This window comes from Meleagris gallopavo, chromosome 7 (genome assembly GCF_905368555.1).
Source record: "Meleagris gallopavo chromosome 7, MGAL_WU_HG_1.1, whole genome shotgun sequence".
NCBI classification, from domain to species: domain Eukaryota; kingdom Metazoa; phylum Chordata; class Aves; order Galliformes; family Phasianidae; genus Meleagris; species Meleagris gallopavo.
Window position 1 is genome coordinate 24,002,888 of NC_139410.1, and position 15,163 is coordinate 24,018,050.

Here is a 15,163-nt window from a genome sequence, read left to right on the forward strand (position 1 = left end):
ATATGAGAAGACAAAATTTGGCCCTTTGATAGGAACGAGGAAGAAATAACAATGGCAAAATTATTTGAGTGAGAAGGCTGAAGGGATTCTACGTATTTCTACACTTGACTGGAAATAAAGCTGGTACTTTCAATAAGCACCTCATAGATTTTTTTGTAATCAGCACAACACATCCTGACTACACCACTCTGTATTCCTCCCAAATAAAGAGGAAAAGAAAAAAAAAAAAAAAATCTGAGAGGAAGAAAAATCTACCATCACAAAAACCACACGCCAGAGGGCATACGCCCAATATTAAGATACTCAATTTGTATCATTTTGAGGCAACTCAGTAATACTGTAACAGGAAAAGATACAAAAGTGAAAAGCATCTTTTCCAATGCAGCATTTGCTTTAAATTGTTGCCCATTCCCATCCTTTCATGTGTTTTCATATTTCAGGGAAGTGGCTATTTCCTGTAAAATCAACAATATGGAATATTAACAGTGATGATTTTATATAGTTGGCATGCACATACAATGAAACTCATGATGTTATCACAACAATCTACTTTTGCTCTGATAATGTCTTCCCACTAAATTCAGGAGATTCAGATTGTCAGATCAATGACAAGAGCAAAGCTTTTTGCCCTACTCTGTGGAACTGCAGATTTGAAATTCCTTGCCAATGTACATTTCGGATATAAGAAATGGACGCGAGGGAATTCCAAACAAATATTTGAAAGGGAAAGGTAAGATGAAGGCAAAAGAATACTACACTGACAAAATATATCAACTTCAGGGATTCACCAAAAAGAAAACAAATGAAGACTAGACTGCATTAGAAAAGAAAGTACCCCAAAAGAAGCACATCCCATTCCTGTTTTTCTCTAGATGTCCATTTGTGGCAATATTATGAGCTAGATCTCCTTAACTAAAGGGAACTAAAAGAGAACTACTCAAACCAGAAGAGAGAATGATGAAATAGTAAGCCTCAAAACTTGCACTGTTTCTTTCTTTTCTCTTGGTTTCTGTACTATATTAATGTAAGCAGCAAAGAATTAATGCTTTCCAGATCTGTTTCAACTCAATGCACATTCTCCTTACTGTACTTCCCAAGTTCCCCCTCTTCACTCAGCTTTAGAAAACTGCAAAATTTTAAAAAAACTGTTGTGGCATACTTCATTTTTAAAATTTTAAAGCCATCTATATTTTTTTCCCTAAATATATTATGTTAAGTTAGAATACAAAAAGAACAAGAGTAACACGAACAAAGGATTTTTCTCTACCATTCTTAATAGGTCATTTACTCTACCATACTTAATAGGCATAAAATTACCTAAAGAAGAGCATTTTGGGTCATCAGAATAATGTGGCACAAAGATAGTTTTTTCTTATTTCTGAGATTTACAAAACTTTAATAACAGAACTTTTAAAACATGCACCTTCTATTGTTGGACAATTTGGTTCTCAGTTTCTACATTTGAATACCACCATGAGACCAAAATTAAGTAGATCTGAAATTGATGCTAACTGCTCACAGGTACATCAGAACTGTGGGAGGAGGTTGTTCAGGGACTGATGTGAGTATGAGGAAAAAAGCCTATTATCCATGCTTAGATAAAAGGCATTTTTTCAGCATTTCGTTGCTTTGTTGTCAGAACACCTACATTTTTAATAGAGGTAAATGTGCTGACAGTTTGGCTTGGCATCAGCAGAAAGGTTTTTATATGAATAAATCTGAAAAAATTAAAAAAAAAAAAAAGACAAATAAACCATCCTGTACAGACAGCTGTTCCATTTAGAATTCATCATTTTACAAAGCAAAAGCAGAAAAGCTATCTGCAAAAATCAAACAAACTAACAAACAAGGACAGGGTATTTTACTATTTATACACATATCCACAGTTAGCCTTTAATAGGGCATAAGGTCGCACACTGCATGATTAACAGTGGGAGCAAACACTACTTAGGTCCCCCTAAAAACTCAATGTCACGTGCCAGTTGGATTTCAAATGATACTTCAACAGCCCTCTATCAACCTTCCAGCTGCTTTCTTTCTGCACAGGGGCCTCATTCAGTGACAAAACCTTTCTGCAGCATTACTGGAAAAGCTCTCCACTTCATATCAAATGCAAAAGGCAAGCATCTCCAACTTCACCATCTTCCTATACCTACATATATGGGTCACAAAGATACAAGAAAGTATCTATGAAAGCTGTTCTAGTTTTGGTAATTAGCCCTTATGGCATTTACTGAACACATTTCAAGGATCAGATTTTACTTATCCTGTGCTGACACCACGTAACTAAGATTTCAAGTCAATACTATTTTCTTATTTCACATGAAAAAAATAAATAGTCAAACTTATCTAGAAAAGAACAGGATTAAGTTAACTTACAGTATATCTGCAATTCAGATGTAGGATACGAATGCAGCATATGAGTCTGAAGAACCTATTTTGCTCTGAAATACAGTATATCTACAGACTAGTGTACCATTAGTGGTCTCAAATCATTGTTTTCTGCAGATGGAGCTGCATGTATGAAACAAAGTCAGGGAAAACAAAAATCTTAAAATTTACTCAGGATAAGCAAAATCGATTTATTACATCATCCAAATAAACTGAATATTAACTTTCTTTCATATTATAGACAAAGGACAGAAAATTGCCTCTTCTTCAGAAGTAGCAACTTACAGCATGATTGCTTATTTTACAGAGAACTTCCTTCTATAAGCGTATTATTGTTTCATAATTAGCACAGAAGGAAATCATTTGATAGTGCAAAGCCTATATAGCAAACCAACAGCAGGGAATTCTTCCACACGGTTTTATTTCATTTACTTGTCAGTCAGACTTTAAGCAGCCAGAGAAAAGCTCTGTCACCAGCTTTATTATACAGACAGTTTAAACTTTAGATTAAACCAGAGAAGATATGGGCATGTTTTACAGAATTGCAGGGATTTAAAATCTGACACTCAGATTTTGGGCTGCCTCAAATTGATTTCATTTACTTAAATCATGCTCAGTTTTACAGAAAATCCTACCCTTCCATCCTAAAACTCATGTGCTGTTGAGTGGGTTTCCAAGACTCATATCCCAGAATGAGCAACCTTCTATGGTTTCATTCATTCATATGTTTGCATGTTTAATTGGTGATGTAGGAACATACAGCAGGGAAAAGACACCAAGGGATACCTCATTTACACGGAACACCATGTATTCCCCTGCCTCTAACACTTTTTTTTTCCTTTCTAATGCACATTTATCTTTACAAGCAAGTAAGACATTAACACACTTTTTTTTTTTTTTTTTTAAATGTTTTCCCATCATATAGCATAGTTTGGATTAAGGAATTCCTCCCTTCCCTTCCTTTACCATTATTTTGCTTTGTTTTTAACAAAGAGGAAAAAGTAAAATTTTCTAAGGAAAATTCAATGAAAAAGAGCAATTTCTAACAATACTGAACTTGCAACACACAGAACAAACTGTCAGCATTTAGAAAGAACCAAAATAAGCAGGAAAAGGGCAAATTCTTTAAAATCCTGTCCTCAATTTCTTTCATTAAAATAGAAACAGAAAGGATCTTCAGTGTTCTTATGTGCTATTTGTAAACATGTCCACTGGAGCCTACATTTGAAAGAGGCAAGACACATAAAAAGAGAGAAAGATAATCATCCAAAGAACTGACACAAGATCAGACAAACTCTAACCTGAATTATCTGAGCCATAGCATTTCAGTGAAATAATTAAAATAAAGTATCGAGGTATTCCAGCATCTGGAAGTGTGCTGTTTCAAGTACTCTACTGACAATGTTATAGACTGGCAAAATTAAAATTAACATCTCAATTTATCCATAATAATAAAAATTAAAAAAAATAATAATAATAAAGAGGAAGAATGACATCCTTTTTTTTTTTTTTTTTTTTATGTCATCAACTCATTCTTGGTTTTGATCACCAGCCAAATTCAGGAAGTGGGATCTAAAACGTCTGACTCATTGCTATAAAACCAAAAAGGGAAATGTTAGGAGGATGAGGACCTTTTGGAAAGGGGAAAAAAATAATCGAGTTGTGAAATAATTATCATTTCTGCAGAAAAGACACTAAATACTGAAAACAGAAACAGTAGAGAGAATAAGAATGGATGAGATTTTTTTTTTTTTTTTTTTTTTTTTTTCCTTATGAGATGCACTGCAGATATTTATAGGGTAGTGAATGTTATATCATGTGCTTATTTTTTCAGTCCTACCTTTGGACTGTAGTAAACAATTAAAACTCACTGGGCATAACTAAATAGGTTTTTTTCTCATTTGCATGATCAATCAAAAAAAGTCAAAGTTAGGCTTTGGCTGTAGGACATACATTAAATCTTAGAAGAGATCTGGGAACTGCAAAAAGTTTGTACTTTTATCAGATTTATTCTAACCTGCTTCACCTGCAATAGCAATTAATTTCCCAAAGATCCATTTTGACAGCACAACACACAAAGAAACATTAAGTTCAGTACTAAAAGAAAAGAAGGAAAAAGTCAGAAATTATTATTATTTCTTACAAGTAAAAACTGATAATAAAATCTAATGGAATCTACAAACTAAGTATGTAAAAAGCAAGATTTAAAAGGTCATCCCTATTTGGCAAGAAAAAAAGTACATTTGAAGATAATTTATTTAGAAAATACGAGGAACTTTCACAGATAAAACATGGACAAGGATAAAAGGGTAGGAATAAAGGACACTATTTTCTTCCACTTCTTTGTGCTCTATAACTCAAGTAGCACAGAGATGAAAACTCATGAATCAACTCAGTATACCTCTCCCTAACGAAGTAAATTGTTAATGCCAATCCCATTGCAGTAATTATTATGTATAGCACATGCTGCTTTCTCCACTTGTATTTGCTAGGAGAATTGAAATATGCAGATGAATCTTGGTTTATTAAGGATTGCAATAGCAGTGTGTGTTTGTGTCCACCTGCTGATGCTACAGTGATGAACACGGTCAGGATTTGTAAGGAAATGTCTGAGGTCAAGTTTGCATTCCTAATTGCAAATCCCTGGAATTCCCAGGATGCTCTGCAAGACACACCATCACCATGCATCACAATGGATTTAGCACGAATCCTGTTCTTTTTTTGAGCTTCGTGTTTTGTTCTTGGTGGGGTTTTTTTGTTTGTTTGTTTTTGTTGTTGTTGATTTGTTTCCCTTAGGCTGTTTAAGGGAAGAGAAGGTCTCGCTGTTGTCCTTGACAAGTACTATCACTATTTGCTATAGTGAGGGCAGGGTGCCAGGCAAGTAAAGGTAGGACAACACAGTGAAAGCTTCATCAGCGTAAAATCAACAGTAAGTGCAGCAATCAGATTAAGTACCTATAGCAGACAGTAATGCCTGTATTTATGCATTCTATGGATCCGCGCCTAAAGAAAAGGAGGCTCTGACTACCTTCATAGTTCATTTATGAATGACAGGTTCAACAGATAAATGCCTTTCTTAATCCCAAGATTATCAAGTCTCAGATACATAAGCAAAAACAGTGTATAAAACTTAAAACAATACAAAAATGGATGTATCGTGCTTCTCCGTTTTCCTTAGTCCTACCTCTATCCAGTTAAACTTTGCTATCAAAAAGTCAACAGCTTCAAGCTTTTTCAGCTGTAGCTGGGAGGGTAGAATCGTGTGAAAAGTCCAGGCTCTGTAACAGAGATTTCTCTGTCAATGGACAACCCAAATAGCATGTCCACTGCGATGCAGGTTGAGAAGCTCAAAAGCATTAATGAAACCAATATTGTTGTTAAGGATGTGTTTATTCCTCTCTCAAAATCTTGACGGAAGCAAGATTCACCTAGCACCATCTTGAGGGGCAGAACAGACTAGTTTAACGAGAACTCAGTGGAACTCATAGGAAATGAAACCAGCTTTTTTCCTCATTACAGCTGTCTGCTGCAAGCTATCACATTTGCAGTCAGGGCTTCTAAAGAAGGTTTCTTTAGAGAATTTGGAGGAGCTGAGAAACCATGCCAGATCTCACCTCTTTGAGAACTTCTGGAAAGAGAATTTTCTCCTTTGTGACTAAAACTGCAAAGCAGATTTTGTCCCATTACACTCACTAAGAGTATTACATAAATGAACCCATGCCTTCAAGCTGCAGGCAACACCTCAGCCCTTGCTGCTGTACACCAAAGGGTCCATCTGCTATAAGAGCCTTGCACAGCCTGAAGGGAGCATCTACGCCATATGATGAAGTGCTGGAAAATGACTGTTTCTGGACTGAGGTTTAATGATTTTCTGGCATGATTTTCCGAATATACATGACAACTCTTGAGCTGCAGTATCTCATGAGCCCACATTCCTCTATTTATTAACTGAATGGGATGCCAGCTACTGTAAACAACCAACTCAGCTTCCGGACTGAAGCTTGTATTTTGAGTTCAAAAATCTGGCTTTCCAAACAATTGCTGAAAGGGAAATCCCAGAGCTTTTCAGCAGTGCGGCCAAGTTCTCAGCACCTGCATATTCCTACCCATTTCATTTATTTTTTAATTGAGAGGCTGCTTGAATTTCTCCTAGGCTATAGCTTCCATTGTTTGTCATCCATACAGAGACAGATCCATGCGCCCACTGACTCACTGCCACGCAGAAAGAGAAAACACAGTGTAGAAAAAATCATTACTTAATAAAATGCAGTCAGATTCCAATATATTTTGCAAGAAGCACAGCTATGACAAAACATTTCTGCATTGAAAAATTGAGGTACAAATAGTTGCCCACAAGAAAAAGAATGTTTTTAAAACAGTAAGGAGCTTCAACTTTTCAGTCTTAAGATTATTACCTCTCTACAGACTTCATTTTGGGTCAACGGTGTTGATGAAGTGAGTTTAAGAGCATCTCACTGAGCACCTGGCCAGCTTCCACCAATCTGCGCCTTAAGGCTTCATGTATGACTTTTTGTTCTTTTCCTTTATATTTCACCTTTATATCATCTAATGACACCCATTTTGATGCTGTGTAAGATTTGACTTGTGAGAAGCAGCAAATAGCTGTTTATTATTCACATCCTTCAAGCTGTTCCTCATTGCACAACTCTGTCTAGATCTCTTCTCTAGGCAGAACAACGCCAGCCTATTTAAACTCTCCCTGTAGAGAACAGTTTGTGACACACAAAAGAGCAGAGGATCAGTTTTAGAAACAGCCATATGACCTGAATCATAGACTTACTTAAGAGTTGCACACAGCATCACCTCCAAGTGACCTGAAGAGAATATACTTCCTGAAAAGGGTTGGTCAGGCTAAGGCTGAGGTCAGAGAATGCATCCAACTAGATTTGTGCTTCTTCTACACCTAACACAGAAGTTGTGAAGGGATCAACACACAGATGTTAGTATCAATACACAGTTGTTAGCTTGATTTAAGAAGGTGAAGATGTTCCCATAATTGTCCAGTGCCTTAAGTCCGTGCCTTCTCCTAACACCTCACAAACTTCTCACCTTCATTTTTGACCACACTTGTAAGAGGGATAGACATATAAAGTTCAAGAAGGTACACAATCTCATGAAAATAGAGTCAAGTAGAAAGGAATCAAGTTAGTGTTCATCAAAGGAAAACATACAGCCTGAGATGAATCCTCATTCTAAACATCATGGAATCCACTAAGAATAAATCCTAAGAAAAAAGGAGAAACAAACTCTGCCATTCACAGAACACGACACTATAGCTACCAAAAAGAATAATGTGTTGTTAGAAGCAAAAAGTGTTCTTGTTTATCCATTTCCTTACACTTTATGCATAACACATACTTGTCAAGTTATAAAACAAACAAACAAACCAAAAAACCTCACCAATACCTTACTTGAGGGCTATCTGCTCCCCTTCCATAACATTTCTTTACAGCATCTGAGAGATGCATCCCAAATGATCTCTCAGGTATGCGATAAAATTCTGAGCTGAATTCCTGATATATTTCCTACAGTTTTTTGGTGTTGTTTTTTTTTCCCCCTTAAGCAATATTATTGCTGTTGACATTTCGGACCCCCCTAAAGCAAGAACAAGCCACAGCTGTTCTAGCTGGAGGAGAAGCCTGAGCAAACGCAACGGAATCATGCAGAGCTGGAAGGGAATTCAGGAGATCACTCAGTCCATGCTATACCCCAAGGCAGGATCATTAATAGCCGTGTTTGCTGTTTCTCACAGATTCACCTAACCTGTTCTTAAAGCCTTTCACTGTTGGAGACTTGGCAGTCTCCACAGGCAGCCTATGCCATGGCTGTTCTCCATACGTCCAGGCTGAGAAGGTGATCAGTCCCTTCTGCACAGCAGCCTTTCACCCCTGAGGCCCATTATGATGCTTTCCTTCAGCAATCTCCTTTCTGGTTAAACAACAACACTTAATCTTTCTTTGCAGAGGATGTTTTCTATTTCTATTTTATTCAGGCTCTGAATACGTTCACAAAAACAGAAATTTAGGAGCAAAAGTGCTGATAAAAATAAATATTAAAGACTAAAGACAGAAAGCATCATTCTGTCCTCATTAGGCTTTCTCTTCGTCAAGATCTTCCCTGGAAACTTTTTGGTTAGATCTATTACTTCAGAAGATGCCTTCTTTCTCAAAAAACACAGTGCCAAGTCCCAAGAATGTGGGCTGTGTGGTCCCTGTAGTCATGAACTTAATCTATCTTATTCTAAACTGAAAATAAATCTGCAAAGAGAAGTTTCATTTCTTTGCTTGGGCCTATGCTGGGTGACTTTTGGACAGAGGTCAGTGTTGGACACACACTGCTCCAAAAGTATGCATAGATACCCAAAGACACCCGTTACCCTCCTCAGAAGTCTTTGAATTTGGGCACTTTCACTTCATGTTTCATCTCTGCCTTGTTACTTTCTGCTCTGTACCATGCTGCAAGATACTGTATTTTCTCACTCATTAATTCGGGGTAAAGCAAACACACCCCGCTGCATATCTGCGCTCGTAATCAAGCAGAAATTCTGAAGAGGCAACAACAAAGAGAGATAAAATGTAACATATCCACTTTCTTTTAAATATGAAGCAGGATTCTCTGGCTTAGTGGGATATTATCTCGTTTTCTCATTTTTTCTTTACCTGGGGATAAACGCATTGAAAGCTCTATGACATCTAATGCTTCATAACAAGAGCAGTATAAGCACCACACTTTGCAACACCCTCAGAAAACACAGAGCAATCTGCGTATTTGGACAACCACAGCAAATACACCTACCACAAACAAAACATTGCTAGATGGATTAAATGCACACAGGCAGAGGGAGTCATGCCAAGAGGTTTACAAGCACACTTGTACAAGCAAAATTGTTTTCTTCTGCGGATTTTACTTTCTGTTCCACAAGGTGTTGGGAAACAAGAACTTTGCCTTGAAGGAGGCAAAGGGAATATGACACTATTTTTAAGGGCTTGTGGAGCAGACACAGCTTTGATAAGAACCAACTGGAGATGCCCCACCTCACATGTGTCAACTAAGGACAGTGTGTAGGTACCAAACAAGAAGGCGGCAAATCAGAAACAACTTCAGTTGTCATAGGATGAACATAAGTGATGTTGACACTGCAGCTAAGGGCTGGCAACAGGCAGTCTCTTAATAGGAGATAGCAGATCATCAGAAAGATGATGAAAGGCCATATTGACTGCTGTGCTGAACTCCAGACCGTTCAGACAAGGTCTTAACGTCCCACTGAAAGCAGAGAAGTGAGTTTTCTGCATATTATCTGCTAATTCCAGCTTTCCCATATACCTCCTGGCCCATTCAGTCAGGACCAGAGCGGCTACTGGGTGGTCTCATTCACAGGATAGCTGAAGCTGAAAAGCAATCCTGGAGGTCTCTGGCAAAGCAGGATCAGTGACAGCAGATTCACTTGTGTCTGCAAAAGCATTTTCACAAAGCACTGTCTACTCAGACACCAATGGAAAGAAAGCCAAACTCCGAATATTCCCATGGACAACTACATTTCTTCTGTGTATTCCTTGATAGCTCAGGTAGCGTCACAGCATTTATCTCCCAGAAAAACCTACCCAAGGATGGAAAAAACAAACAGAGGAATACAGAAGGCATTCGCGCAAAGTTCACTTGGGCACACATATAGTTCAAATACGAAGTGATGAGATTTTAAGGTTTGGTCCCTCAAATCACTCCATTGAGATTAATGGAGGCTCATTGCTTTATTCTGGGAATTCCAGTGTGTGCATAATAAGCTTATACAATTAGATGCTTTCTCAAAAACATACTGCTGGCATCAGGAGTAGTCCCTGCTTGTCATCTTTCAAAATAAACCTGTTCATTTTCTTTTTAAGAGCCAGCACAAGTTGCAGCGAGCTGCCTAAGCATTGCTTTCAGAGCCCAGGTCTGAATGAGCTTGGCCTACAACTCTGTAACAAACGAATTGCTTTCTAAATAGCAGCATATTCCTCAAAGAGCTTTTTTTGCACAGATAACTAAGACAAATGTCCTATTTACATGTTAATTAGGAAACATAATTCCCACACGCGTTAAAATTACAAAAACATGTGCTTTACGGTGCACATGGTAATAAATCTTATAATTAAGAAAGATTATATTTCTTGTGGATAGTGCTTTTACAGAATTTTAATACTTCTTATATAATAGGAATGAGCAGCCGCGTTTTGCACACCTGGAGTTAGACCCCAACTTTCCTAAAAGCCGAGAGCTGGTGTGGAAGCATGTGTTTTAGTAGGCATGGTGAGGATGAGTTGATGATTGGATTAGGCAATCTTACTAGTCTTTTCCAACCTTAATGATTCAATGATTCTACGCTAGACTGGACAGCAAGGCAGACTTCCAATTTGGCAGAATTCTGAATTCAAGTCTTCTCTTCTCCCAAATGTTTCATGTATAGTTTGCTGTAACTAATTAGGCCATAATACAGACTTGTAGAACCAAGAACATTTAAAAATGGTTAGTAAGAAGAATATTTTTGTTTTTAGCCTTTTCCTAGATTAACTACCTAGTACTGAATTAGGATCAACTGTGTTGACAAATAGCACAGAGGATTTGTTTCTTCTCTGTATTTTCTTTTAATTTTGTACCTCTTCCCAACTACTGCTGCTATGACCACTCTGGACGTCAGTTCTGTACCAGCAGTATTTCACCGTCTGAATCTTAGAATAATTTTCTAACTTCCTGAAATCAATTTTGTAATTTTAACCTCTCTCAGGACCCTATCCCAGATTAGTGAAATGTGCAAATGATTCAGAAAAAAAAAAATCCTTCTTTCTTCCCTGCAAAACTGTTTCAGAATAATTATTAGAGCTTCCGGGCAGGGAGATCACATTGGGTGTTTCACTAAGTGTGAAAGCTGCAATCCCTACAAGCTTTAGCAATGCTCATGCCTTTCAGTTACCAGGAGAATTTCTGAATTTCGGTATGGTACTTTCCTACACTGCAGGCTTCTTTCTTCCCCTTCAGGATAGTTGCACTGATATACTGAATTCAGCTATAAAAGAATCACTTTTGTTAACTGTGACTCTAACCCTCTTTTTTTTCTTTTTTAATTGGCTCTCTCTTTTTCACCTAGATCATATAGTGGAGACATAAACTTAAGCCTATCCAGAGAATTGTACTGTAAGACATCACTTCAATCTTCACTAGATCATGTATAGCTTTTATTTATGTGTGTAATATATTCCAGACAATCATTATGTAAAATAAAGACCCACTTTTCTTATTATGTTTGTATCTTTGCCTTAAGTAGTTTTATGGCATGATCACAGACTTAGGATTGTCATGCTTAGGATACTGATGATATGGAAGACAGCTAGAGTAGCACCACTGATTTACACTGCAGTCCAGACCTGGTGACAATGAAAGCATTAAGATGCCTCAAAACACCTCTGCCACATACCAGGAGAATCTTCTGTTCCAACAGACAAATTTAAATCAAACGGACCATTTAATCTTAAACAATCTGTTCTTCCAAGAAAAAAGCAAAATTCTTTCTTTTCTCTTAAGTCCTAGAGAAGTCTATACTTTTATATGTTTTGTTAAATCAAATTCAGTCTACCATTCTAGGCACACTAAGTGAAATTCGCATCTACCTGAATTTTATTATAGTTAAACTTAAAGATTTGATGAGTAGAATCAGTATTTTCTCCATACAGGTTAACAAACACAAACATACAGAGATGAGTACAAACGTTTCACATAACAGAGGCTTTGCAACTTTTTCTAGTAAGTCTAACAATCTGATCTTTTCTATAGAAAGCAGCAACATAGATCAGCCTGAAGCTCCAGTTCTCGAAGCGATGTCTGAAAGACTGCTTTCAGTGCCTAAGCTCCAAACCTATTTCCAGAACATCCTTCCTACTCCCTTAATTATTTGAAATGTGAAATTTTCAGCAGTTTAATTCTCATTTATTACAAATTAGTTAGATTTAAAAGCTAAGAAAACCAGAGCCTATTATCCCATAAACTAACTTTGGAGTACATATTTCCAGTAGAAATATTTTCTGTTAAAAGTTCATAGGAAGCAAAGGAGAAAATACAAAATACACAAAAAATGTTTTTTTCCAGTCTGTCTTTGGTGAGAAAAGCTGGGCTTCCTCTCAGATTCTAACTTAGGAGGGATTTGTATTAGTATGTAACAAATATGAAATATCTCTTCGGTAGATACAGACGTTTCATCATAACATTTTCCTACCAAACGCTCGAAATGCTAGATGAGCTGTACCATATTGATTGTATGCCATAATGAGGTGTACCATCATAGTCAGTTGATGAAAGATTCAACATGAGCCAGCAAAGTGGGGACGCAGCCAGAAGGCCAATCACACATCCTGGGTTGCATCAAGAGAAGTGTGACCAGCACGTCAAGAGAGGCAATTCTGCCCCTCTATTCTGGTCTCATGACACCCACCTGGAGTACTGTGTTCAGTTATGGGGCCCTTAACATGAGAAGGACACTGAGGTATTGGAACGGATCCAGAGTAGGGCCACAAAGCTGATCAGAGGGCTGGAGTACCACCCCTACGAAGGCAGGCTGCGAGTGTTGGGGCTCTTCAGTCTAGAGAAGAGTAGGCTTTGGGAGGACCTTATAGCAGCTTTCCAGTACCTGAAGGGGGCCTACAGGAAACCTGGAGAGGGACTTTTTACAAGGGAATGTTGCAACAACACAAGGGGAAATGGTTTTAAACTGAAAGAGGGTAGATTTAGACTAGACGTAAGGAAGAAATTATTTACTGTGAGACGGGTGAGATACTGGTACAGGTTGACCAGCAAGGCTGTGGATGCCCCTCCCTGGAAGCATTCAAGGCCAGGCTAGATGGGGCTTTGAGCAACCTGGTCTACAGGGAGTTGTCCCTGCTTATAGCAGGGAGATTGGAACTAGATGAACTTAAAGGTCCCTTCATTCTATGATATCTTCATTATAAATGTGCTATAATGGCTAACAAGAAAAACTATAGATGTTCTGCATAAACAAAACCAGCTACTATATAAGATGACATGTTCTGATGAATCAAATAATTTTTCCTTCTCTTTCATTTCTCCCTAAAATTTCAAAGCAATCAAACGTTGTTTATGCATAAAATTTAATCACTTTATCAATCTGTATTTTATTGGATTTGCATACTCTATTTCCTGCAAGTCAATGTGGAGAGAGCCTCATGTAATTGAAATTATTTCCCCTCCAGTCCTTTCTATCTTTGTCATGATATTTTCTATTAGCAGCTCTATTATGCCTAATATCTGTAATGTTGGCAGATTAGAAATTTTACTTAATGCAATCTGTATTTATAAACCACTAGGATGAAAAAAAAGAACAAACAGATGAAAGAGAAAACAATAATTACCTGTCTTTGATGTCACACAGATCGATGTGTAAATCACTGAAATTCCCCAGGGAGCCTTGCTGAACTAAAATGAGGTCCTTGGGCTGATTATCAATAAAGATAAGCCTCATACATCCTTGAAAAGCAGTAATGGGATTTAAACATTGGGAATCAGTGAAGTTGTCAGGGCACCCTGTGGGGGGGGAAAAAAAAAAAAAAAAAAAAAAAAAAAAAAGAGGCAGAAAAGAATATTGGAATGTTTATCTTTTCCTGTTGGGATTTCCTAATGCAAGAGCTCAGAGGCTCATTATATTGAGTGTTTTTCGTGCCAAACGTGGCTAACACAGCCATGTAGCTTTTTAATGTTTTGCCAGATAGGTGTAGCTACTCCTTGGCTAGTTCACTTTTACAGCTGTGTTCGTTTTTTTCCCTCCTTTTCTCCCCCCTCCTCTTCTGACCAAGATCTTCGATCTTCTCACAACACTATATACAACACAATAGATGGTCAAAAATCAGTTATTACAGAATTTGCACTTGGCTGCAGAATACACCTGGGAGACCTCAGTGATCAGCATTTGAAAATCTACATCATGAAAATCTGCCACGTGTCCATCTGAAACAACCTACCTCCAAAATAGTAGCTGTTCCCTGAGTAGATTCTTGAGACAGTGGTTGCATGGTTAGCAGTGGCAGCATTGTTATCCAATGTCAGGGTAATGCGATGTCTTCTAGCATTGATGTTAAGTAAATGCCAAAGCCCATCATGGAGATTGGTGCCTGGGGAAAAAAAAAAAAAGAAAACAAATATGAAGGGCGATAATAGAAGCTCTGGATATAACTGTATACTTCAAATCTTTGCTTCCAACCTGTGACTATAAAAGTACAGCAGAATCCAACACAATCAGAACTGCTAGTTTGAAAGAACTCTACTTCTGGAAGTAAATTGCTATAGAGGAAAAGGCCCAAGAAGGAGAAAGTTTTAGAGAACATGTAAGCAGATCATATTAATCCAACCTACTTGTTATACTGCAGGCACTCAGTAAAGTGGCAGGGTTCTTTACATTTATGGTAGCACATTATTAATGTTTTTTGGGATTAGGTCTACTTTGAGTATATTAAGAAAAGCTAATAGCTCATTGGAGTATGCAGAGCAGATTTCTGTTGCATTTCTGGGAATAAACACGTGACTGAGACTAGATTCAGCGAGAAGGTCATATCCTGTCTCAGTCACTACATGAAAGCTGACAACCTCGAATATGTCTCAGTAGGATCTGTTCTTGAAACCTTTCCTTTAAACCTTTCAGCACTAAGTTAGCACACAGTTTTACCGGAAAGATGTATGGATTTTTACATGGATTTTCTGAGAGCTGGGATTATTG

At 37.6% G+C, this 15,163-nt stretch overlaps 1 protein-coding gene across 1 annotated transcript in view; it reads right to left on the minus strand.

Moving 5' to 3' along the window:
- CNTNAP5 (contactin associated protein family member 5) overlaps positions 1 to 15,163 on the minus strand; it is a 244,070-nt gene that overhangs the window by 90,678 nt on the left and 138,229 nt on the right. The window contains exons 9-10 of the mRNA XM_085228567.1: positions 14,412 to 14,561; positions 13,806 to 13,977 (exon numbers count right to left, since the gene is read on the minus strand). Coding sequence (XP_085084693.1) covers positions 13,806 to 13,977; positions 14,412 to 14,561 — 322 coding nt within the window. The remainder of the gene's footprint in view (positions 1 to 13,805; positions 13,978 to 14,411; positions 14,562 to 15,163) is intronic.